The sequence below is a fragment of the Patagioenas fasciata genome, chromosome 19, assembly GCF_037038585.1.
Source record: "Patagioenas fasciata isolate bPatFas1 chromosome 19, bPatFas1.hap1, whole genome shotgun sequence".
Classification (NCBI taxonomy): Eukaryota; Metazoa; Chordata; class Aves; order Columbiformes; family Columbidae; genus Patagioenas; species Patagioenas fasciata.
In genome coordinates, this window is record NC_092538.1 from 9239431 (window position 1) to 9264504 (window position 25074).

General features: G+C 62.6%; 2 protein-coding genes across 22 annotated transcripts in view; one reads left to right on the forward strand and one right to left on the reverse strand.

Moving 5' to 3' along the window:
- The first annotated feature begins 1218 nt into the window (after positions 1–1218).
- On the forward strand, positions 1219–3843 carry PIPOX (pipecolic acid and sarcosine oxidase). Its single transcript, XM_065853034.2, has 8 exons — positions 1219–1391; positions 1761–1909; positions 2341–2542; positions 2622–2804; positions 2867–3019; positions 3085–3243; positions 3389–3464; positions 3550–3843. Exons 1-8 carry the CDS (start codon positions 1266–1268, stop codon positions 3678–3680), a joined length of 1179 nt encoding a protein of 392 aa, XP_065709106.1. The 5' UTR covers positions 1219–1265; the 3' UTR covers positions 3681–3843.
- Positions 3844–4820: 977 nt separating this feature from the next.
- MYO18A (myosin XVIIIA) overlaps positions 4821–25074 on the reverse strand; it is a 36590-nt gene continuing 16336 nt past the window's right edge. For 16 of the 21 annotated variants that reach the window (XM_065853026.2, XM_065853025.2, XM_065853021.2 and 13 more), the window contains 36 exons: positions 24753–24853; positions 24601–24664; positions 24347–24491; positions 23261–23272; positions 22254–22430; positions 22086–22176; positions 21807–21999; positions 21260–21346; positions 20694–20835; positions 20457–20616; positions 20185–20371; positions 19857–20094; positions 18880–18989; positions 18701–18766; positions 18257–18385; positions 17666–17809; positions 16680–16769; positions 16463–16582; positions 16275–16386; positions 16001–16128; positions 15692–15846; positions 14442–14565; positions 14160–14360; positions 13764–13874; positions 13331–13435; positions 13087–13233; positions 12883–12996; positions 12598–12714; positions 12412–12495; positions 12050–12187; positions 11218–11403; positions 10996–11135; positions 10259–10303; positions 8601–8723; positions 6580–7758; positions 5315–5452 (listed from right to left, as the gene is read on the reverse strand). In XM_065853026.2, coding sequence (XP_065709098.1) covers positions 6588–7758; positions 8601–8723; positions 10259–10303; positions 10996–11135; positions 11218–11403; positions 12050–12187; positions 12412–12495; positions 12598–12714; positions 12883–12996; positions 13087–13233; positions 13331–13435; positions 13764–13874; positions 14160–14360; positions 14442–14565; positions 15692–15846; positions 16001–16128; positions 16275–16386; positions 16463–16582; positions 16680–16769; positions 17666–17809; positions 18257–18385; positions 18701–18766; positions 18880–18989; positions 19857–20094; positions 20185–20371; positions 20457–20616; positions 20694–20835; positions 21260–21346; positions 21807–21999; positions 22086–22176; positions 22254–22430; positions 23261–23272; positions 24347–24491; positions 24601–24664; positions 24753–24853 — 5457 coding nt within the window. In that variant the 3' untranslated portion in view covers positions 5315–5452; positions 6580–6587. Of the gene's footprint in view, positions 5453–6579; positions 7759–8600; positions 8724–10258; positions 10304–10995; positions 11136–11217; positions 11404–12049; positions 12188–12411; positions 12496–12597; positions 12715–12882; positions 12997–13086; positions 13234–13330; positions 13436–13763; positions 13875–14159; positions 14361–14441; positions 14566–15691; positions 15847–16000; positions 16129–16274; positions 16387–16462; positions 16583–16679; positions 16770–17665; positions 17810–18256; positions 18386–18700; positions 18767–18879; positions 18990–19856; positions 20095–20184; positions 20372–20456; positions 20617–20693; positions 20836–21259; positions 21347–21806; positions 22000–22085; positions 22177–22253; positions 22431–23260; positions 23273–24346; positions 24492–24600; positions 24665–24752; positions 24854–25074 lie in introns of all 21 variants that reach the window. The other 5 variants (XM_065853029.2, XM_065853027.2, XM_071817047.1 and 2 more) reach the window with 3 other exon arrangements.

Sequence of the window (25074 nt, forward strand, 5' to 3'; positions counted from 1 at the left end):
TTTCCAGCCCGATCTATTAACACGCCTTTAGCGGGAGAGGAGTTCATTTTTGCCATTTAACGTTTCACGGATAATTAATTATTCTTCATCTTTCCCAGTAAAAAAAGGAAGAGCAGGTAGAGAGGCTGTTCAAAGCAAAAAAAAAAAAAAAGCAAGTTGAAACCCAGGGAAATTGGTGAATTATTTGTAACATCAAAGGCGAGGGAGGATGCGCTGATTTAATGGGGCACCGCACGATGCAGAGCCTGGGGCATCGCGGTGATGCTGAGGCTGGTGTGAACTCATTGCAGCAGTGGTAGCTGCACAGGTGAGGGGCCCTGGTGGGGAGCCCACCCCTGACCTGCACCCCATCCGCCTCCTCTCACCTCCCCATCGCCGTGTGCTGCCGGTTCTGCCTTTGCACAGTGCCGGGGTGTCCCTGTGACCCAGCTGGACACCGTGGCTGGCGGGGCTGGAAATCCCCCCCCAGCCCAGCACAGGCCTCCCACGCTCCCTGATGCTTCATCCATCACTGGAGGCGAGCAGGAAAATAAATAATGATATTTAACATTTCATAATAACGACAATTAACCGGTAAATAATGCCTTTTACACCACAAAAGCGAGAGTAAATTAATTCCCCTAATTAGCTGTCAGGCAGCGTGGGGCAGTGGCAGGCAAAGCCAGCAGCCCCTGACTGCATGATGGCCCCTTCATGCGTCGCTGAGTGTCCCCACACCCCCAGTCACCCCCAAAACTGTGCAGGTTTGTGAAACCCATGGCAGCGGTGGGACACGGGGCTCTGCGCCGCATCCCGGCTGCTCCAGCCGGCCCTAAATCACGCCGATCTCCCATTAAAAAGAATAGCAACAACAACAAAAGATGGCAACAAAATAGTTTATGGCTGTAATAAATTGTGCCAGAGGAAAAAAAGATCTGTTTTCCTTGCAGCGAGTGGGGGGTTTCCCATTGGCACACAAAAGGGAGCGTTATGGAAACCAGCATCCCACCGCAGCCAGGGAAGGAAACTGGGATTTATTGGAAACAATTTGCCATCAGATTTATCCCACCCGCTGGAGCTGGTCCCTCTGGTGATGCTTTGGGGCTGAGGGTCCTTGCTGCAGTGGAGGGGAGGACAATGGGGGGTCCTGCGGTCCCCTGTCTCCATGGGGACTGGAGGGCAGGCAAAGCTCCACCACTCGCTTGGCTTGGCCGGACTCTGCCCTGTCCCTCCCCTTGGCTCGGCTCCCGGCTGCCTGCGGGGACAGGGACGGGACGAGGACAGACATGGCTGCCCGCAGCCAGGCCCTGAAGGCCACCTACGACGCCATCGTCATCGGGGCTGGCATCCAGGGCTCCTTCGCCGCCTACCACCTGGCCCAGCGTCACAGGGACACCCTCTTGCTGGAGCAGGTACCAGCGGCCCCAACCCTGCCGTGTCCCTTGTCCCACTGTGTCCCCAGCTCCGACATCCCAGAGTGGGCACCTGCAGACCTGGCCGCCCTCTGCCATGGCACGGACCAGAGCCGCTGCCAGCACCCCTGTGTCCCCAGTGCCAGGACCCCCACGTCACCAGTGCCAAGACCCCCATGTCCCTGTTGCCAAGACCCCCACATCCCCAGTGCCAGGACCTCCATGTCCTGCCATTCCCCAGCGCCGTACCTGGCAGGCTGGACTGTGTCCCCAGGTCCCCGCTGTGGCACAGCACCAGTGCACACGGAGCCAGTGGGGTTGTGGGGTGGTGGTGGCCATGGTCACCCCCATGTCTCTCCCGCCCCACAGTTCATCCTACCCCACTCACGGGGCAGCTCACACGGGCAGAGCCGCATCACCCGCAGCACCTACTCCCAGGCACACTACGCACGCATGATGCCCGACAGCTTTGGGCTCTGGCGGCGGCTGGGGGACGAGGCCGGTACCAACCTCTACAGGTGACGGGGATGGGGACGCAGCCCCACCGGGCACCGTCCCCTCCCCGCGGGGCTGGGGGCTGTGGCTGCAGCGCTGGGCAGGATGAGCTTCCCTGGCTGGCAGCTGTCGGCTCCGGGTAATTTATGGGGCTCCATAAGGAAGCGCCATTAAGGAAATGAGCATCTAAACGATCCCCTGCTGCTGGGGTCAGGGCTGATGGCGCTTGCTGTATTTAGGGGGGGTGAGTGTGATGCCAGCATCCAGACCCCCCCATGCTCCACCCCCTGTGCCCTTGCCCAGCGTCCCACCACAGGGTGCCCTTGCACTGGGATGCAGCACATCCTGAGCATCACCAGTGCCACTGGACCTCGGTTTCCCCCAGTGGTAAAGTGCGGGGGCATCTGAATGGGGAGAGGGCGATGGGTGAGCTGATGTGGCTGTTGGGGTGCAGGCAAACAGGGCTGGTGGTGCTGGGCCCGGCGGGTGACCCGGCGCTGGAGGGCTGCCGGCGCAGCCTGGGTGCCGGTGACATCCTCGACACCACGGCGCTGGCCCAGCGCTTCCCCGGCCTGCAGCTCCAGCCTGGCGAGGTGGCCCTGTGGGACAGCACCGGCGGGGTGCTCTTTGCTGACCGGGCACTGCGGGCGGTGCAGGTGGGTGCTGCCAAGGGATGGGATGGGGTTTCCCCAGCTTTGTCCCTGTAACCGCCTCCTGTCACCATCCACTCCCCAGGACATCTTTCGCCAGCACGGGGGCACCCTGCAGGATGGGGAGAAGGTGCTGCGCATTGAACCTGGGGATGTGCTCACCGTCACCACCACCGCCGGGGTGTACCGAGCCCCCCGGCTCATCATCGCAGCTGGAGCCTGGACCAGTGCTCTGGTGGCACCCCTGGGTCTCCGTCTGCCGCTGCAGGTAAGGGGCGGTGGCACCACAGGGTGGCACGGCCACGGCCAGGGCTAATGCTGTGACTCCAGCCCCTGCGCATCGACGTCTGCTACTGGAGGGAGAAGGAGCCGGGGACCCCCAGCAAAGACAGAGCCAGTCCCTGCTTCATAGCGCTGGGGCTGAGCGAAGCCCCCCACAGCATCTATGGACTGCCCGCACTCGAGTACCCAGGGCTGGTGAAGGTGAGCATGGCACGGCGGTGGCGCGGGGATCCCCTGGCCAGCCCCCCTGACCGGCTGTCCCCTAGGTGTGCTACCATCATGGCAGCCCCGTTGACCCTGAGGAGCGGGACCGGATCCCCGCAGATGCCCCCCGCCCTTATGTTGGCCTCCTGAGCAGCTTCATCAGCAGGTACCTGCCCAGGCTGGAGCCCCAGCCGGCCGTGGTGGAGACCTGCCTCTACACGGTGAGAACCCCCCAGGAGCGGGACCCAGGCGTCCGGGGCCCCAAACCCTTCCCCATCCCAAGGTGGACCTTGCCATCCCACCCCCCCCACCTTGAGTCCAGGAGAGCACCCCTGGCCCCACACCCTCACACCGTGGCTCCCCCAGAACACCCCAGATGAAGATTACATCCTGGACCGGCACCCCAAGTTCAGCAACATCATCATCGGGGCCGGCTTTTCGGGTAGGCAAGAGCACGCCCCCCGGCACCCCAGAGCTGGTCAGGACTGTGGGGGTGCCTGTGTCCCCATATCCCCGTCCCTCCGCAGGCCACGGGTTCAAGCTGGCGCCAGTGGTGGGGAAGCTGCTGTGTGAGCTGAGCCTGGGCGAGGAGCCGTCCCACAGCATGGCCGCCTTCACCATCACCCGCTTCCCCGGCGTGCTCCAGCCTGAGCTGTAGATGCGGGGCCTTGGCCATGCCTGTGTGGCATCACACTGTCCTGTAGCTGTGTCCCTGTGATCCCATGTCCTTACACCCTGGTGTGCCAGCACCTCCCACCCCTGCATCCCTGTATCTCCAACTCCCTGCACCCTGGTGTCCCAATATACTGCACATCCCGCTACCCTGCATCCTCATCTCTGTACTCACCACCACAGCACCAGCACCCAGCAGCCATCTGTGCACCCCAGCACCACTCCATCCCCACATCCCAACACTCCTGCATCCCCATACCCTGCACCCTGCATCCTGACAATGCAGCAACCCAGCACTCCTGCATCCTTGCATCCCAGCATCCCGGTACCCTGAATCTCTCCATCCCTGTATCCCAGCATCCTGGTACCCTGTCTCTCCACATCCCAGCATCCCCATCTCCCCGCATCCCAACATCCCGTATGCCGCACGGTGCCAAGCCATCTCTGCCAAGCGCCCGCTCCCTGGAAACAAATTAAGGCGCTTTGTCAGCCTCATGAAGATGGAGCTGGAACAGCGCAGAGAGACACACTCGCTTAGGAGTCAAGTTAAATGTTTTAATGTTAAATGTGCCATTTTATTATCATTAGATCGCTCCCACTTAATGAAAGCGCATTAGCGCAGCGTGGCTTTATGGCAGCGAGTGCCGAGCTCAGCCCATTTGTTTCCAAGAGATGGTGTGGAAAGGGATCAAATGACCTGGTTTGCTGGGGTCCCAGGAGTGGGGGGGAGCCCCAGGGTGTCCCTGGGGTGGGAGGGGGCAGCACCCAGCCAAGGCCGGTGGGTGCTGGAGCAGAGGCCGAGCCGCGGCCAGCGATGCACATCATCTCCTCCATGTTAAATAATTAACGCCGGCAGGCAGAGGGCTCCCATCGCTGCTGCTCATCTGCATATTTATGAAGACTGATAACTGATTCAGTGCCAGCACCCACGAGGGCCGTCTCCCCCTCCCACCCCCAGCACCCGTGGGTGCAGCAGGCTCGGGAAAGGTGCCAGGCTTGGCCTCTCCATGCAGCCATGGATGTTCACCAGAGCTGGACCTGTCCCGTCAGACCCCACCACCACCCAAATACCCCTCCGAAATGGGGTGACACCCCCGGCATGTGGAGCAGGCAGCAGCCGGAGTCGTCAGCCAGAAATGACGTTTATTTTCATACTGAAAGTAAAGGGGGTGGAGGGGACGCACAGCTGGGCTAGTGCAAAACAACCAGGTGGGGTGGGGGGTGATGACAAGCTGGGGGTGCACAGGACCCTGTCCCCACGTCCCCATCCCGGCTGCGGGGCGGCTGCTCCCCAGGGCCCGGCCAGCGAGAAACGTCTTTGGCTCAACTAAAAAGGGTTTAACAGGGAAGAGGGGTGCCCGAGGTGGGGGAGTTTAAGTTATAAAATAAGGAGCCAGCAGGCACTGAGGAATAAACCCGGGTGCCGGAGCTGCCGGCTCTGCCACCTGGGACAGACGGGGGTGGGAGGGTGGGGGCTGCAGCCAGCGAGCCCCCAGGCTGCACCCCCCAGGACTGAGGGGGGTGGCTGCATGTCTCCCCCCATCCCAGTGCAGAAGAAATACCGGCTGCCTGGGGCGGCCCCGTGGAGCTGAGTGTTCCTGGGGTGACGGGACGGGCTGTGGGGGCTAGGCGGGGGTCTCGGCGGCCCGGCTCTCTGCCTCGCTGGGGGAGCTGCGGGAGGAGCGGCGTGTCCCTTCCCCGGCGTCCTGCTCCTCGTCCCAGCGGTCGTAGGCGAAGGAGTGCCGGGAACCTGGGGGGCTGTGTGGGAGAAAGCGGGGTTAGTGGGGTTGGGGGGGCTGCAGTGACACGGCAGGGCTCTGCTGAGGGACATATCCCCCCCCGGCTGCACCAGGAGCTGCGAGGAGCCGGCACGACAGCGGGCAGCTGGATAGAGCCTCCATCACCACCTTGTTTATTATTGCTGAGAAAGCGGGAGCACGCTCCACTGCGACTGACCCCGACCTGCCCGGGGGCTGCCAGCCCCACGGGCTCAGAAAACGGCTCATGGGACCTCAGCCCACCGTGCGAGGGTCCCGGTCACACCAGAGCCTGGTGCTGGTGGTGTTTTGTGCCCCCCAGATCGCATGATACTTCACTGGCACCGGAACGGGCAGCTTGACCGCAAACACATTTCCAAAAGGCTTTTTTCCCTTCCTCCAGCACTTCTCCCATTGGAGCCAACAGAAAAGATGGGACCCACTTCAAAATCACTGCCAGCGAGCCCAGGTGCACCCCGGGCCGCACGCATGCTCTCCTCTCCACCACCACCCAGGGTGCAGAGCCCCAAAACCCCACAGAGCACGGCTGTCTGTACCTCGATTTCCTGTCACAGACACCCCACACAGCACAGGGCAGTGGGATGCGGCTGCCCCGAGAATCACCTCCGAGCCCCAACCACCCCGCGCTCACACACTGCAGCGGGTGCGTGTTAGTGCCCGTCCTGCTCCTCCTGCCCCTTCGGGACCCACCACAATCCCTGGGGCGCAGCGAATCCCCCAGGGTGAGCAGGGATGCCACACCACCCCGAAAACCCTGACATTTCCTGAAGGAATCAATTCAGCTGCATCTTGGCTGGTGCTGGGGAGCTGGGGAGGGATTAGTGCTTCCCGCCGTCCCGCAGCCGCTAATCCCGAACACAGCACGTCCTGGCAGCACGGGCAGCTGCCGGTCCTGCCGCGGCCACACCGGGGATGCTCCACGCGGCTGAGATGCATCAGGGATGCCCTGCAGCTCCCAAAAGCCGGGCTGGCTGTGGGCACAGTGGGGTGCCCCATCCCAGGGTGCCCGGCGGAGGTGGGCTCCATGCCCAGAGCCAGGTGAGGGTTAGAACGAGCGGTTAGTGGCACACAGGGAGGTTCATGCTGCACGGCACACACTGCCCCCACCTCCTGCCTCAGTCGCTCTCGGGTCGGTACAGGTACTTCATCATCAGGCTGTCCACCTGCTTCTTCCGCTGCTTCTCCTCCTTTTTGCCCCGGCCGGGGCGTCCCGGCTCCTCGCCCCCCACCGCCCGCGGGCCCTTCTTGACACTGGAGGTGCTGCGGTAGGAGCTGGTGGAGCCGGAGGAGGAATCGGAGGAGGAATCGGAGGAGGAAGCCGAATCGGATGATGACTGCTGCTTCTTCTTCTTCTTCTTGGATTTCTTCTTGGACTTCTTAGCGTGCTTCTTGGCGCTCTTCTTCTTCCGCTCCTCCTCTTCCTCGGAGGAGCCCGAGCTGCTGCGGCGCCGGCCGGAGCGCCGGGAAAAGTCGAGGGCGGATGCGGAGCGGCGGAGGCTGCCGGGGGGGCGGTCGGCGGCGCCCAGGGGGGCCGCGCTCCGCACGCTCCTCACACTCCGTCTGTCATCCCCCGAGTCGGCCTCGGGGCTGGAGCAGCCCCCGGCCCGCGCCGGGCGGTAGCTCAGCACCTCCTGGATGGCGGCTTCCAGGTCGGGGTCGAGGTAGGAGCGGTGCCCCACCGGGCGGGCATCCCTAGGAGACCCCTCCTCGGAGGCAGCACTGCGGGGCCGGGGGGGCACAGAGAAGCTGCGCCCCAGGGGGGGCTGCCCGCGGGACCCCTCGTCTGCCTCCTCCAGACGGCTGCGGGCCAGGGAGAGCCGCGATTCGGGGCGACCCTCCGGCCCCCCGCGCCGGCTCCGCAAGCTCCCAGGGCTGGAGAGGGCAAAGCTCAGCACTGAGCCCCCCTCGTCCCCCTCATCCCCATCCTCCAGCCCGCGCCAGGAGGCGGAGGAGGCCCGGCTCACCGGGGCAGAGGCGACAGAGGCTTTGTCACCATCAGCCGCCGAGAGGGACCAACGCTTGCCCAGCCCTTGCCGAGCGCGGCTGCTGGCGTCGGCGAAAGCGCGGGCGATGACGGCCGCCCGGTCCTCGGGCTCGCCGGCCCGGGCCGCCCTGCGGGCAGCGCGCTCGGGGGACGCCGGTCGCTCACTGAGCGTGTTGAAGAGCGTCTGCTCGTCCCCATGGCCACCTATGGAGTCCTTGAGGCTCGGCCGCTTCCTATAGCTGAGGCAGCTCAACACTGACACCGGCCGCTCCTCGGCCTCGGGACCCTCCGGCGGGACTGACCTGCACCGGCAGCACCACAGCCCCAGCACACACCGGGGAAACAAGAGAGACACGGAGATAAGCGGGCAGGAGAGGCGGCGAGGCAGCCTCGGTAATTTGCGTCAGCGGGAAATAGCATCGTTGGAAAAATGTCATGTAAATGGGGGAATTGTTCTAGCCCGGCACTTTGATTCCCCTTTAAAGTGTTGCGTTCAATTTAATTCATTGTCGGCTACCTGGAGCCGCTGTGTTTGATTCTCGACTTCAGAAAAGGTGGAATTATCTCCAGTAACAAAATGTTTTACATCTGCACCACTGAATAAATTAAACCAATTAAGAAAAACCAGCTCAGATCTTTCTCCCTTGCTTGGCAGAGAAGGGGGAGCCCCCTGGGACTCCCGGAGCCCTGCTAGGAAATTGGGTTTGGATAAAAGCAATCTGTGCTCCGCAGGCGAGCAGGGCTGCGTGCCCCAGCCCCACGCTGCGGGGGGGCACCTGGGCATGTCCCCCACCTCTGCCGGGGGCTGTGGGGGCAGCCAGTGTTTGCTGAGGATGCAGTGGAGCTGCAGAGGACAGGAGGATGCAGGGGGATGCAGCCCCAGAGCTGGGGGATGATGCCCAGGGCTGGAGCCTGATACCGCACCCGTCGGGGGAGGCAGATGGGGTCTGGGCTGCAGATGCCCGTGTACCTCTGGGGTGGGTCCCCGTGCTGCAGTGGCTGCGGTGCCGTGGGTGGGATGCTGGGGATGGGGACCCTGGGACTGGGGACAAGCGTCCCCCATGGAGACTGAGCCACTCACCGGCATTAACCCCTCCCTGGTTGTCCGCCAGCCCACACCATCCTTTCCCAGCCCTGCACCCACCTGCTGCCCTTCAGGCTGCCGTCATCCGAGAGCGCTTTGGAGGAGCCTTTGTTCTTGGAGAGCCAGGACTTCACCCCGTCCACGCGCTCCTCCAGCTCCGAGTCCACGTCCGAGTCACCGTCGCTGCCGGAGGAGCAGGTCGGGGTGGGAGAAAAGCGAGAGGTGAGCAGGGGGCAGGGAGAGTTTGGGCGCTGGGGAGGTGAAATTCAGCTGACAGGTGCCAAACCTCCCCAGCACCCCATCCCACGGTCCTGCTCCATCTCCCAAAGCACAACCTGTGTGCATATGGCTCAACCTGCCTGCTAGGGGCACAGCCATGCCACACACCCCCTGTACCCCCAAATCTCCCCCGTGCCCAGCAAAGAGGCTCCTGCACGCTCAACATCCCCCTGCACGGCTGTGGGGCTGGAGAGATAAGACAGCGGGGCCGGTGTTGGGGCAGCAGGCTGGGAACAGCTCCAGAAATCCGGGAGATTTCCAGCTCCGGGGCTGGGAAGGATATAAGTGGGTTCGTTTTATAGGCCACCATCGAGTGCAAAATTACAGCGAGGAAGAGCGATGTTGATGGCCCTGGGTAAACAGGAGTTTAGCAGGCAGAACAGGAACAACTCCGGCAAGGCGGGCGCAGGAGCGCAGGGAATAGATTTACGGCCCTGCCGTGCTGGAGAACCCCTGATTTACATGCCAGCATAAAAAAAAAGCCCTATCTGGCTTAAACCATCTAATTTATAACAGCCGTTCGTAACCATATTGATTGCCTTTAGAAAGAAGGTGCCGTATGCATTGCAAAATCCATTCCTCCACGTTAAAAGCATCCCTGTATAAATCTCCCTGAATACCCAACTGCTGACTGCTTTCATTAGGGTTACGGCAGGGCCGGCGGGATCTATAAGGAAATCAAAGCGGCTCGGCCCCCTCTCTCCCCACGCCGCTGCCGGCTGGCATGACGCGAGGGCTCCGAGCAAGCCGCTGCTGGGGCAGGAATATATCACATCATCTTAAACAGCCGTTTTATCTGCCCGGCTTTGGGCTTATTCCCTGCCTGGGGACAGCGGCAGACGGCACAGGGGACAGGCTGGGATAGACCCTGAATACGCTCGATAAATTCAAAGCAATAAGCCGCACTCCATCACGTGCGTCTCCCTCCACTGTAATACATCCAGGCAACGCTCAGCTTGGAAAAAAACCCCACAAAACCAAAAAAAACATCAACAACAAAAAACACAGAATGACAACAAAACAAAAAACAACAACACGCCCCGTAAACAAACTCGGGGGGCATCTGAGGTTTCATAACCGGTGGAATTAAACTCCACATCAAATGCAATTTAAGTCTGGGCGAGCGTGCTGTTAGTTTAGCAAGATGTGGGTCACGGGGCAGTGACCATGACAGGGAATATTAATTGTGGGGCTCCATCACAGCTCCACGCCGACACACTCGTCATTAACCATGCTGGAGCATCACCCCCCGCCCTGGCCCAGGGGCCTGTCCCTTGTCCCCTGTCCCCCGCGCGGACGCGGTTCCATGCAGTGGATGCGGTTACGTGCCGCAGGCGCGGTTAGGGCATGCGGAGCTGGGCCAGCAGCATGCGGGACCCCGGCCCGCGGGGGTGAGGTGGGGGTTAGGGGAGGGGGGGAAGGAAAGAGGAGCTCCTCACAGTTTACTCTTTCTTTTCTGATATTTTGCCACCATGTCCTGCAAACTGGGAGGGGTTGGGGGGGTTGGAGGGGGGAGAAACACAACAAAAAGAAATCAAACGAAGGAAATTAAAAAAAAAAGAAAAAAGAGCAAGTGGGTGAGGAAATAATGGGGTGGGGAGGGACAAATTAAATGGTGGGGAAGGGCTAAGGGAAATGTGGCTGCCCTGCACCCCTGGCATGGGGCTGCACTTGGCTGGATTCCAGCATCTTGGACTGGATCCCACTATCCCAGGTCAGGCTGAATCCCAGTATCCTGGGCTGGGCTGGATTCCAGCAACCCGAGCTGGGCTGGATCCCAGTATCCGGAGCCAGGCTGGATCCCAGCACCCCAGAGCTCCTGCCAGCCTGCGCTGCTCTGGCTCCTGGGGGTCCCCAGGCTGTTTCCAGCTGGAACAGTCCTGGCTGTATTTTGGGCACCTCTACAAGTGGGTGAAGCTGCACGGGGGCTGCGGGTGGAGGGAGGGACGGACGCACGGATGCACGGACTGATGCACGTGTGCATGGGTGCACAATGCATGAATGGAGGGATGCACGGGTGCACAGCCAGATGCACGTGTGCACGATGCATGGATAGACAAATGGACAGACCTGCCAGGGCCAGGCAGAGCCCAGGGGTCCCCGTGGCACTTCAGAAGTGGAAGGAGAAGCGGTGAGCCCCGGTGACGTGCCCTGCGTGGGAGCCAGGCGCTCTCACCTGTTGATGAGGTCCTCATTGCTGTCACTCTCCATCTCATCCTCGATGGCTGCCTGCAGGTCCCCGATGCGCTTGAAGGCCAGTTTCAGGTCTGCCTGCAGGCTCTGGTTGGCGGCTTCCAGGCTCTCCAGGTCCATCTCCTGCAGGGAGGGAATGGGGTGAGCCCATTACCCCCAGGAAACCCCCACGTCCCCATGCCTGTCCTCGTCACGGGTGCCTCACCAGCTCGTGCTTCTTGCGGCTGGCTTCTGCCTCCTTCTTGGCCAGCTCGCCCATCTCCTCCTTGACATCGCGGAGCTGCCGCTGCAGCCGCTTGTTCTGCTCCTTCTCCCGGTTCTCGGCGGCTGCGCGCTGGTCCCGCTCCTCCGTCAGCTTCTCCATGTTCTCCTTCAGCCGCGTGGCCAGGCTCTGCGGAGCAATGGGGTCACCCCAGATCCCCCATGGATCCCCCCACCCTGCAGCAACACCCCCCAAGGGCTCACGCAAGGACAGATCTCAACCCTATGGATGTCCACAAGGAGATGGAGGAGAAACATCCTCCCACCCAGGGCCAGGGAAGGGGCAGAACAACCAGCGGGTGCTTTGCCGAATTGGAAAAATAGATTTAACTGTGTGTGAAGTAATTACAGCGTGTAACGTAGGGAAAAAATAGCTCTCGTTCTCTCTCAGCCGCTGAGCCAGCCGCTGCATATTTATGGCCCCGGCAGAGAGAGCGGGGAAGGGAAATAACAGCCAGGAAAATATTAAGAGGAGAGCTAAGCTGCTCCGCTCCCCCGGCAGAGCTGCAAAGGCAGAATATAAAGCAGGCGGCGTTTAGCGGGGCCGGGAGAGTCTATAATTTCCCTAAGTCAATGCAGGGAAATAGCAGCACTTTGCCGGGCTGGGCGGTGGATTATTGTTATCAGCGCTTGCCGGGAGCGTTCCCTGCAGGGACGAGGACAGGCTGCTGGCAGGGGAGGGCAGCGGTGTGGGGAGGAGATATTGGGGATGCGCTCGGGGAGCCCCTGGGCAGCTTCGCATCATGATCCCGCTGCATCCCAGTCCCAGGACCCACTTCCAGGCGCTTGACTTGCGTCCGCTCGAACTCCAGCCTGGTCTCCAGCTCCCGGATCTTGGCCTCTTGCCGGCTCACCAGCGACTTGTCCACCATGGATTGCTCCAGGAACTCCAGCTGGCTCTGCAGGCCTTGCAGCTGCAGGGGAGGCACAGCCTCAGCATTGACCACCACCCTCAAAGTCTCTCACCACGTTGCCCTGGGGCAGAGCTGCTGGCCACACTGTCCTCATCCCAACAGAGAGCTCCCCATGGAGCTCCGCACCCCACAGGGTGTGGGACCCTCCAAAGTGTGGGCAGCGGGTGTCTGGGTGCCACTGCCGCCTTCACTTGGGGTGCATGTCCAATGTCGGTGCTCCCTACCTTCTCCTGCAGCTCCTGCTTCTCCTTGTTGACCTCCTCGAGCTGCGCCTGCAGGTCGTTCATCTGCGCCAGGTCCCGGGACGCCTGTGGGACACACCAGAGTGTCAGCAGGGACCCCACCGTGCCAGCTCCCAGAAGGGCGTTTATGGGGGGGTGGTGGTGCCACAGCTGCTGTTTCCCCCTCACCTGGGCCACGGCCGCCTTGTGCTTCTTCATCAGCTCATTCATGTCCTCCTGGTCCTCCTCCAGCCGACTCTGCACCTCGTTCTTCTCCCGCTGCAGCCGGCTCAGCTGCTCCTCCAGCTGTAGGGAGACACCTGCGTCTCCTGCTGCACCCCGGGGAGAGGGGTGCCCACCCCCAAAACCATCCCGAATGGCATGGGGTCACCCTGCCCTGCTGCTGGGGGTCTCCCATTGGGTGCAGGTGGGACATGACCCCACCACGGTGCATGGCATCCCAAAGCCGCTTACTGCTGCCTTGGCCTTGGCGAGGTCATCGATCTGCAGGTGAAGGTCCTCGATCTCCACCTCCATGGACTTGCGGGCCTTGACAGCAGCTGCGCAGGTGAACTCCGACTCCTCCAGCTGCAGGGACACAGCTCAGCACCCAGACAGGGGATGGGAACACCCCATGTCCCTCAAGGGCTGCAGTTTTGGGGGGGTCTGGATGCACACCTGGTTCTTGAGCTGGGTGATCTCCCTCTTGCTGGGCGCGTTGTTCTTCAGGTGGTCCAGCATGATCTGTGCGTCGGCCAGCAGCGCCTTCGTCCTCTTCAGGTCCCGGCGCAGGCGCTTCTCCGTCTCGAAGTCCCGCTGGTTGGCCTGTGGTGGAGGGGACAACGTGCCAGGGCACCCACCCCATCACGGCCACCTCAGGGTTCCCAAAGCGAAACACTTGCCTGGCTGCCCTGCACCCTACCTGCTCGCTGAAGGCAGATAACTTGCTCTCCAGCTCCCGCTTCTCTCTCAGCACCTTCTGCTTGTCCTCATATTCCTCTTCCAGCTGCACCTCCATCTGCTTCAGCTGGGGGACAGTGACCACGGCCCAGTCAGGATGGCCAAAAGGGGCCAGGACATCCCCTTTGCATGTCCCCACATACTGGGGACACAGGATGACCCCACCAGCTGGGTGTTTGTGCAACCAGCGGTGCAGAGCCCGGCGTGCGCTGGCCCGGGCAGCAGAGGGACCGGTTGGACCTGCCAGGCCAGCAGAGCTGGGCCGTGGCCGTGTGGGAGCGTTGGGTGCCGGGTGCTGCGTGACGGTGCCCAGATGGCAGCTCCCAGCACCCGCCTGGGGCACGGGGCCCCATCCTGGACCCTCCTCGCACAGAGGGGCTGCAGCTGAGCCCTACCTTCTTCTGGCACGACTGCCGAATCTCCTCCACCTCCTCATCGCGGCTCTCCACCTCCTTGGCGTGGGTCTGCCGCAGCCGCTCCATCTCCATCTCCAGCCGCAGCTTGGCCTGAAAATGAGGGGGACACAGTCAGAGCTAAGGGGACATGGGGACCCCACACACCATCCTCTGGGCGCCGCTCACCCGGAAAAAACCCCATTCCGAGTCTGACTGGGCCACCCGCCCCACGGCAACGTGCCGGGCCATGGCACGGAGGGCCGGGAGCCGCAGCGGTGCCTGGCCCAACGCCGGGCTGAGGGCGAACGCCTCCGCTTCCCGGGCAAGCCCGGCCCAGGTAATAACAGCCCTGCCCGAAACTACCCCACCCAGAAACCCCGCCCCTCCCCGCCGTACCTGCTCCAGCATCTGGATGGTCCCAGCCTGCTCGTCCAGTTCCTCCTCCTGGTCTTTGACCTTCGCCTCCAGGTCCCGCAGCTGCTTCTTCACCTTGGCCAGAGACGCCTCATCCTTCGACTCCTGGGAGGAGATGTCCTGCAGCTCCGCCTCCAGCGCCTCTGCCTTCTGTGTCAGCCCTGTGATCTCCGAGTCCTTGTCCTGGCAATAAGGGGGGGGGTCACCGGGAGCTGGGGGTGTCTGCTGGCCATGGGGCTGGGGAGGGGATGGGGGGACACTCACCTCCAGCAGCTGCTTGAGGCCGAAGACCTCGGCCACCAGCACGTCCTTCTCGCGGCTCAGCTTCTCCCGCTGCAGCCTCTCCCGCTGGGCCTCGTCGTGCGCCTGCGAGAGCTCGCTGTCGAATCTGCGTGGGGACAGCGGGGCTCAGCACCGCGACACGGCACCGGGAACCGGTCACCAGCACCGCGCCACCTGCACCACGCCGAGCGTCCCCGTCCCACGGCAGCAGGCACTGAGTTCTCGTTTGAAATGGGCTGTTGATAAGCCTTTAATTGGTGGCACGCTGGTGTGGAGTGACTTGGAGAAACTCCTCCCAACACCTTTGCTCAGCAGCTGATGGAGAACGGGGTGCCTGCTGTGCAGACTCCAAAGACGCCAGCAGGGTCATGGCTACTAACGGTGGGGATTTGACTATGTGGTGGCAGCAGGGGACACTGCACCCTCCAAGCAGGACACAGAGGGGCTGCAGGACATGGAGGGGCTGCAATGCCCAGGGCGGGTCTCCAGCAAAGACAGGCTCTTGCAGCAGCTCAGCGCCCCCAGCCACAGCCTGGTGCAGTGGTCCCACATGTGATGGCACCCGTCCCATCCCCGGAGGGGACATGAGCCCACAGCAGGAGGGGGCTCAGCACAGCCTGGAGCTGGGCAGCAGCGGGACAGCCTCTCCCAGTGCCCCTGGGATGGGATCAGCTGGGTTTGCTCCAAAGTCACTGCCTTTGGGGCTTGGAAAACAACCCCACACTTGAGTTTGTGACCTGCGTTAAACACCCTGGCAGCTAATCCCCATTTTTACTTGTGCTGGGTAATAAACAGCTGCATTAGCACAGACTCCAATCCACGGAAATTGAAATTAATTAGATTGGATTCTCTTGCTGTATTTGTGTGTGTGATCATTACCATAATGAGATGAAAGCGTCCCTGCTGCTTAATAACGTTAAACTTTGGGGCTGGGAAAGGGGATGGGACAAGACCAAGCACTGAGCAGAGCATGAACAACCTCCAGTGTGGGACATGGTCCCACACGGGGGGGATCACTTGGCTCTGGAACCCCCAAAAGGGCATTGGGGTCCCCCCCACAATGAACACATCTGATCCGGGCAGCCCCATCCCGCCAGAGATGCCTCAGCCAAGCAGGAGCTGGTGAAGTGCCCAAATCCCTGCTAAAATGGTAATGCCGCTTTGCAAGAGGCTCAGCGTGCGGCGAGAATGTCACCCCCCAGGCGTGTCACCGCCAGCGCGCGGTCCCCAACCTCCGCTGCTTCTTTTCCAGGTCGTGGTTGCGCCCTTGCTGTCCCTCGAGGTGCAGTTTGGTGTCCTGCAGCTCGGCGGCCAAGCGCTGGCACTTCTTCTTCAGCTGCTGCAGCGCCCGCTGGCTCTCCTCGCTGTCTGCCTGCAGGTCTGCCAGCTGCGGGCAGGAGCGGGCAGGGCGGTCAGGGCTCTGGGAAGCCACTACGTCCCCACTGCCGTGGCCACACGCTCCCTATGTGCAGCTCCGAGCAGGCAGCGACTGCCCACCCCCTGGCCACCCCACCCGGGGGTCCCCAGAGCCCCCCACTCACCCTGCGCTCCAGCTGCCTCTTGCCCTGCTGCTCCACCTCCAGCTTGTCCTCCAGCTCCTGCTGCAGCCGCTTCTTGGTGAAGTCGATCTCCCGCACCGCTCGCTCGTATTTCAGCCGCCATTCGCCACCTGTGTGGGGAAATGGGGTCACCCAGGGGCTGCATGGAGTGCTGTGGGGCCCCAGGGGTAGGTCATGCCACCGTGGAGAGGGGGGTGACGTGACCATGGGGCACCCCAGGGTGTGCTGGCAATGAGAACCGGAGGCGGGACAGTACCTGAATCGTCATCATCAAGCTCCCCGTTGAGCTCGGCCGCCCGGATGAGCCGAGCCTCCATCACCTCCATCTCCATCGACTCCATCTGCTTCTTCAGAGCATCGTACTTGGCCTGGGAGGGGACACAGCCATGGTGAACACTGCGGGGAGCCGAGAGACACCGCAAGGCTGGGGAGCGGCGCGTGTACCTGCAGGTCCTTCATCTCCTTCTCAGCTCGCAGCCTCTCGGCTGTCTCGGCGTCCAGCAGCTGGGAAGCTGACTCGCCAGTGTTTCGTTCGTCCGTCAGCTCCGACGTCAGCTCTGTGATCTGGGTGGAGCGGGGGGAGCAGGACCGTGGGCCGGGGCAGGCGCCGGGGTGGGATGGTACAGCACCGCAGCCCCTCCCGGAGCCAGCGAGGACCTACCCTGCTCTCCAGGCGGTCGCTGTTGAGCCGGAGCTCGTTCCGCTCCTTCTCCACCTTCTCGAGTTTGCTCTTCAGCTGCTGGATCTCTTCCTGCAACAGAGCGGGCGGTGAGGGAGGGGGCAGGCGCAAGAGGGAGAGGTTGGAAGGCAGGAGCCTGGCAGGTCTCTGCACCCCCCCATTCCCCCCAGCACTGGGTGGGGGCTCCCGGAGGCAGGGGCCGCTCTCCCCTGCCAAGGGCTGGGCAGGGACTTTCCCCAACCCGCTCCACCGTCGTGTTGACTCCAACCCCATAAATGGTGTTGGAACGCCAGGCAGCTCTGGTGAAGCCGCACAGGGGTCCCCACACCCCTCTGGGAGACTGGGTGGGAGGAAACCCACCCACTGCAGCTCACCAAAGGGCTGGGGACCCACCGGGATGCCCGAGGATCACCGGGGCAGTGTGCCCGCTTCAAGCACATCTTTCTGACCCCTCCTCTGGCGCCAGCACAGGCTGGGGGGGGCAGGAGGGGGCCCAGGTACCCCCACTCTGGGCACCTGTCCTTGGCAGGTTGAGCTGAAAGCTGAGCCAGGCAGCAGCTTTGTGCTGGGTGGGGGCACGAGTGTCTGGTTGCCAGCGCAGCGCGGAGCCCCCGCATCTGCCTCTCGGCACAGGGTTTCATTTCCATTCTCTGCGCCTCGTAATTGGGCTCACGCACCAGCCGGCTCCCGGGATGCTAATGACATACTGAGTCGCAAACTAGGGAGCAATTTGAGCCTGGTGCTGGTGGGGCACAGGGCAGCCACGGTCCTGCAGCCCACCATGAGCTCCTGCATCCCACTGACAGCTCCTGCATCCCACCGACAGCTCCCGCACCCCACCGACAGCTCCTGCATCCCACCGACAGCTCCTGCACCCCACTCTGCCCCAGGGCCCTGCCCAGGATCAAGACTCCCCCAAGCTCCCCCGCCCCATCCAGCTCTTTCCACCTCGGCACAGAGATACCCACGTCTTTGCCGCGGATCTGCTCCTCGGTGAGCTGCACCTCGATGAGGGGCCGCACGGTGGTGAAGAGCTTCCACCACGGCCAGTCCTTCACCCCCTTGTTCTTCTTGATGTTCTTCTGCACGCACCGAATGGCCAAATCCTGGATCTGTGCAGGGGACGGTGTCAGCACGGGGTGCCGCCGGTGGGGCAAAGCAGGGGGGTGGGTGCTCAGCACCCCTGCCAGCACCCCAGCATGCTCCCCTTCATTAGCATTTGGGCTAATTGCACCCAGATTATCTGCTGTTTGATTCCCTCCAGCCCCTCAAAACGCTGATCTTGCGGCAGGCGAGGCGCTGCCGAGATGCCTACTTTACATCCTCTTTAATAATAGAAGTGGGAGGCAAAACGTTGCTTCATCCCACCGTGGCGATGCCCAGCGCCCTTCCCGCCGGTTCCCCTTGGCCCCCCGGCCCCCGCCTTGGCCCCCCACGGCTCCCCACGGCTGGAGGCGGGAGGAGGAGGTGCTGGCCCAGGCAGCGGCAGAAAAGCTGCACTGCCCATTTTAGGCGAAATTGTGCAGCGGAGTGGGGAGGGGAGAGTCGCTGGGACGAACCTTCCTCTTCTTGAAGTGCTGCCGTGCCAGGAAGCCCCTGCACGCCGCCTGGAACAGGGTGATGTTCTTGCTGGTCTGCGTGTCCCGCTGCTCCTCCAGCCTGGCCAGAGACCCAGCTCGGAAAAACACCTGTGGGAGGGGAGCGGGGTGAGATGCCGATGGGTGCTGGCATCTCTCTGGCCATGCTGTGCCACCCTCCTGCCACACCGGCTGGTGGGGACACGTCTGTCCCCTCTGCAGCCACTGGTCCTGTCCCACTGTGGGGGTTTTATTCCCCAGGTATCAGGAATGCTGTAGGTGGGAGCAAACAGCGCTGCCCTTGCGCTGCGCACCATGCCATGTCGCGCTGAATCATGCTGAGCCATGCCATGTATCCCTGCCCTGTGCCACCCACCCCTGCCCTGTGCCACCACCAGCACCTGCAGACACCATCTGGCACCATACCCGGCTCAAGCCCATGTGGTAGCTGCTCTTCTCGAGGTCCAGTGATTCCAGGAGTTCCTCCACTGCCTGCAGGGATGGAGAGGTGTTAGGGCTGGGCTGTCAGCACCCCAAGGTGCAAGGGACCCCCGGGGTGCAGGGGACCCCAGACCGCAGCACCCACCCCAGCGCAGGGCACATACCCGCTTCTCGTCCACCACGATGTAGTTGCGCCCGTGCTTCTTGGTCAGGTGTGGGGCCAGGACATCAAAGCGCCGCCTGAACTCCGCAAACACCATGTGGTCGGGGTACCCTGGGGGGCAGCAAGGGAGAGAGGGGCTGCGGGGGCAGCCGGGACACCCAGGGATGGCCAGGCACAGCCCTGCGTGCCCTGTCATGTTTTAGGGGAGCGGATGGGGTCACACCACAGGGCGCAAGTTTCTCTTGCGGCTGGGCACAGCCAGAGCGCCCTGACCCTCCCCGGGAGGTTTTCCTTGGCTGTGTCTTCCAGCAATTTTGGCCAGGATCTGGGGCAACAGCAGCCAGCTCCTGCCTCAAGGGGAGCGCAGGCACACGTGTTGCCTGTGCAAGCAAACAGGCTCCTCCGGCTCCGCTCTGAGCCACAGCCAACTTCTGCATCAGGCTCGCAGCGCTGAGCCTCCACATCTTAATTAAGAACGGGGTATTGATGGGGACGCTGACCCCGCCACAGCCAGTTGGCTGCGGCCATCGATCCGGGAGGTGCGCAGGCAGCGTCAGTTCCCGATGGCGGCAGGAATGGCCCAGCCTCCAGGCAATAAACCCTTGGCTGGGCTGCACTTATCGATAAAAGCTGAGCACGACTTGGAGTCCCTTGCCCTGATGGGACAGGGGACGGCTGCCAGCAAGAGAGCTGCCAGGAGCCAGCGGCACCAGCGGAGACACCCAATTAAGGCCATGCCTGTCCCCAGCGTAGATAACAGCTCCGTGGAGATGGGGATGGGGCCAGGATCACCGGGGAGGGGCACGGCTGGCAGTCACGGGGCTCAGAGCAAAGGCATGTGCCAAATGGGTTCCTGGGGGGGAGGTTGGCTCCCCAGGGAGGAGATGCAGCCGGGACCCCCACCGCATCCATCCCGGCAGCAGGATGTGCACTGCAGCCCCTGCATGCCCTCGGCCGGGTGCTGGCAGTGCGGCTCACCTTGGCGGTACATGCGGAGGGCATCGAGCAGGCGGGAGCCGCGGAGCTGGGCGCGCAGGAGGGGCACGTCCAGCTGCATGAGCCCGGCCTCGCAGTGCTCTGCCGGCAGCTCCAGCTCACTGCCGCTCACCCGCCGGCACGGCAGAGCCCGGGGGTCCCCGCCACCCCCCGCCGCCTTGGGTAGGAAGCAGTGCACAAAGTGCAGCTTGGACTTCTTGATGCTGTCGATGAGGGCATCCTGTGGGCACAGGAGAGTAGGGTGAGCGGTGACACGCAGCAGTGCCCCAGCCAGACCTGGGAAACCCCCTCTTTGCGCCCCGTTACTCACCACTTGCAACTTGATCTGGATGCAGAGGGACTTCTTCTTGACGGCGGCCACACCGGTGGTGAAGGTCTTGCGCATGCTGGTGGCCCGGCGCAGGGCCAGCTGCGACCCCCCCTCCAGCCCCGCCACTGAGCCTGACAGCACCAGTGCCGACCCGCCACGGCCGGCAAACAGGCTGCTGATCACCTTCCTGCAGGGCACGGAGGGGACGTCACCCCCCAAAATCACCTCTTCCCCCGTGCCATGCCCCCTTCCCACCCTGGGACCCCACATACTTCTGCGACTCCTGCAGCAGGACGGAGGCGTTTTGGGAGGCCGGGTTGTGCTTGACATGGTTGAGCCAGCCTGTGGCATCGTACTCCACCCAGTTGGTCCCTGAGCTGTGGCCCAGGAGGAAGTGCCGGGGCTTGTCACTGGGGAGCAGTGGGTTGTGCCCTGTGGGGAGACACGGCATTGCTGAGGATCGGTGCTTTGCAGATGCATGGCCCCACCGTTCCAGCCCCCACTCTGACCTTTCTTGCCCCCTTCCTGGGGGCCGTAGTAGGAGAAGAGCCGCTCCAGCAAGGTGTCTTCATTGCCACCCGGCTGCAGCGCCTCCTCCTCCAGCAGCCACAGCAGCCCCCGTGCCTCGTCCGTGCGGGCCAGTGACCGGACCTGCGGGTGACACTGCGCTCGTACCTGGCCTGGCACCCCAGTGTCCCCTGGGGCAGGCACGAGGGGGACAGGGGATCTGGGCGACCCAGAGAACATGTAATCTTGGCCACTGTCAGCAGCAAGGCAGAGCAGCACCACGCGAGAGGCTCTGCTTAACGGATACCCCGCAGGGAAAGAGTCCGTATGTCCCACTCTGGGCAGCGAGACACTCAATGGGAGACTGAGGTACCCACAGGCTGAACCCCAGCAAAGGGCTGGGGGATGCACCAGGGATGTGGCTGCACCCACTCTGGCAGCCACACGATCATTGCTCAGCATTTGGGACAGCATCTCTGTGTCCCAAAGGCCAGGAAAGCTGCCTGGCCGCTGCCCAATGCTACAAACTGCCATAACACAGCCACAGCGAAGTGCAGCAGGTTCTTACCAGTGCCTGGTGTGAGGGCTGGTCTACAGCAGCTACAGAGCCGGAGAAGCTGGGCTCGGCGTCGGCCAGGGCGAGTTCTATGTTCTCCTGGGGAGGGGGGACAGAGGGACAGTCAGTGCTGGTGCAGCCGGGGAGCAGGGACAGGGATTAGCACTGGTCAGTTCTCCCCATCACCAGCACCTGCAGCCACCCCACCACCTCCCACCCTGGCACGTTCACAGGCAGAGCTGCCCGGCTGGGGCTGGAATCACAGAATCATTTTGGTTGGAAGAGACCCTCAAGATCACCAAGTCCAACCATTAACCCAACACTGTTGCTAAACTGCGTCCCTAAGAACCTCATCTCCGTGTCTGTTCAATGCCTCCAGGGATGGTGACTCCACCACTGCCCTGGGCAGCCTGTTCCGGTGCCCAACAACCCTTTCTGGGAAGAAATGTTTCCTCATATCCAATCTGAACCTCCCCTGCTGGCAGGAGATGCTCATGCAGAGAGAGGAGTGGAGGGCAGGAGGGGAGGAGGTGATGGCAGCCCCCGGTGTCCCCGATACCTCTTTGTATCGCTCCAGCTCGTGGGCGAAGGTGCGCTGGTGGAAGAGGAGCTGCAGGCGCTCCTGAGCGTAGTTGTGGCAGAGCTCCTCAAAGGTGCCCCCCCGGCTCTGCCCCGCCAGCTCAGGGTTTTGCGCCCCAGGGGTGTCCACCACTGTCACCGAGCACACCGAGTGCTGGCTCGACTTCAGCGCCCTGCAGGGGACAAGGGGATACAGTGGGGTGAGTGGGTGCTGCTGGGACCCCCCCCAGTTCTCCCCCCAGCCCCCTCAAGCACATACCTGTTGAGAAGGGAGATGAGGAGGGTGAAGAGCTCCGAGTACAAGCCGGCCACCATGCCCTCTAAGCACTCCAGTGCCGTCAGCTTCGGACCTGCCCAAGGCAACCCTGAGCATCCCCAGCACCATGTCCCCGGGGCCACCCGCTGTCCCCGCCACCCCTCACCCTACCTGTGCCTCCCTCACCCAGCGGAGGGTCGTCAGGGCCCTGTCGAAAGGACGTGGATCGCTGCAGGGTGCCCTTGGGCTGGTGCTTGAAGGTGGCAGAGGAAAGTTCCTCCAGGCTGCAGCCCAGCAGGTACGCGGCTTTCTGAGCCCACTCATGCCGGGCAAACTGCTTCCTCCCACCTGCAGGGTGGGTAAAGGGGCTCAGCGCCAGCCAGGGCATCCCCCCAAATCAGGGGGGTCTCCAGCCAGACCTGGGACAGTCTCAGGTGGGGATGCTGTGCAGAGCAGGACCATGTGGCCAGCATCAGTGAGCCAGGAATCATGGAACAGTTTGTGTTGGAAGGGACCTTCCCATCTCCCCCAGTGCCACCCCTGCCATGAGCAGGGACATCTTCACCAGCTCAGGTTGCCCAGAGCCCCGTCCAGCCTGGCCTGGGATGTCTCCAGGGATGCTTCATCCACCACCTCTCTGGGCAACCTGGGCCAGGCTCTCACCACCCTCAGTTTAAAATGTTGTTCCTCATATCTATCCTGAACCTTCCCTCCTTTAGTTTAAAACTGTCCCCTTGTCCTATAGCAACAGGCCCTGCTAAAAAATCTGTCCCCATCTTTCTTATACGTCCCTTTTAAGGACTGTGTGTTTCGGGGTCTGATTAGAGGAGATGGGGGTGAACGGCTTTGTGTCTCTGCAGGGCTGAGCCCAGAGCCTCGCCGTGGGTTAGGGAGCGGGGGTGACCCCTCTCTGCTGCTGCCTGGAGACCCCCAAGCCCTGTGATGGCGTGGGGCACTGAGCTGCCCCAGCATGGGGACACAGCCGTGCTCGGCCACATGCAGTGAACAGCCCCACTGCGATGTGGCAGGACAGACCGTGGCTGCCAGACACAACAACATGGGGAGGGCAGGGGAGGTGTGAGCAGGTTAATGGTGACACGCAGGGACAGGACAATCGGAAGGCGGTAGCACGTGGGAAGGGGAAGACAGAAATACGCGCACGGAGAACAAGACTTTACCTTCGTCGGCGTCTGCATTGCAAAAGGGCAGCATGCACATGCAAACAGAGACAGGGGTTAGAAACAACAGGACACGGCAGTGCGGACACGCGGCACGGGGATGCCCTCCTGCCGAAACACGCCAGGCGCAGGCACTGCCACGCCACACGCATGCCGAGCCTGGTCCCCCCCAAGGTATCGGCGCAGTGAGACAGAGTGACCCGGTGTGGGGGCCCTTCCCCTGGGATCCCCAGCCACACCGTGGGCAGCTCAGCTCTGCCCTGGAACATGGGAGCCGCTGGCAGATCCAGCGCGGCACGAGCAGCAAGGGGCCAAGGAAATGGGGACTGGAGCAGCTGAGAAGGCTCTGAGTATCCCCAGTGCCCACAAGATGTGGGGAGCTCCAGGAGCAGCACAGAGTTGGGGCTGGGATGCTCGCTCCAAGCAGGATGCAGGGATGCTCCCCCGACCAAGATTTGGGGTTCCCTCCCTCAGCACACCCCCATGAAAAGGTTTTGGAGCCTCCAGAGCATCCCGGCGCGGTGGCTGCAGCAGGTCCCTGCTGCCCTCTAGTGCTCTGCAGCACCCCAGGGCCAGCGCTGCACCCCACTGAGTCTTGGCACTCCAGCAGCATCCCAAGCCCACATTTCAACCCCCAAACCAGCACCACATGGCACCACCCAGAGCAGATTCCCCTCCCCCCCGGCTCTGATTACCGGCTCTGTCTGCCAGCAGCTCTGTGGGGAGGAGGAGGGGAAGAGGTGTTACACCAGGGATGGGGGGGACACAACCCCCTCAAATCCCTCGGCCCCATCCAGGCCCCTGGTCCCCCAGTTTGGTAGATGCCAGCCCAGGGTCTGGGGCTGCTCGATTCCCGCTGGCTGGTGGGACCATCCCAACTGAGGGGGCAAAACCAGGTGCTCCAGAGTCCCTGGGGTACAGGGCACTGTCCAAAAACACAGCCCCAAAACACCCCTCCAGAGTTTGGCCGAGCTGGGGGGACTGTTTGCAAGGCTCCAAGGTGCTGGTGATCACTCTGGGACCCCATGCAGCCATCAGTCCCAAGCCTCGGCTCATTAATGCTCCCAGCCCTGAGCAGCTCGTTACCTTTGGTGGCCCCAGCAGCCCCCAGATGATAAATGGCCCCCAGGATGAGCCAGAAGGCTTTCTGCTCCTCGCTGGAGATGCCCATCACCTTCATGGCAGCCTGGAGCTTGTTGAACTGCTGCGTTGCCTTCTGCTTTTCCTCTGGCTGTGGAGAACAACGGGAGCCATCGGTGTGGGAGCCTGGCTCTGCCTCCCCCTGCACCCCAATTGGGCAGGGACCCCCTCCCCCCAACCCCCAGCCCCATAACAGTCACCTTAGAGAGGGGCACAATGCCAAAGACATTGTTCTCTGCCAGGTGGTTGAAGTGAAGCTCGGTCCTGTGAGGACAAACACCAACATCAGCCCCATGCGGGAGACCCCAGAGATCCCCCGGGCTGGGGGCCGTGTCCTGCCCGCCCAGCTCACCGCAGGGCACTGTCGGAGCAGGCCAGCAGGTAGTAGAAGACGTTGAAGGTGGACTCGTTGGCCGGACGCCTGGCGACACGCAGCTTCTCCAGCAGCAGCGTCTAGCAGAGGTGGGAAGGTTGGGAACTGTCCCCAAGGGCTGCGCTCCCACTGAGACCCCCCTGGCCCACCCCAGCCTCAGCCCTATTGCCAGCCTAGGGTCCCCACGGAGACGTGGGGGTCTTGCACCCACTGCAGGGCATTTTACGAATGTAAACATTGTGTAAGTGACCCGTGAGCATCCTCTCTCCTGGGGTGTCTGCTACTACAGGAGCATGAAGCA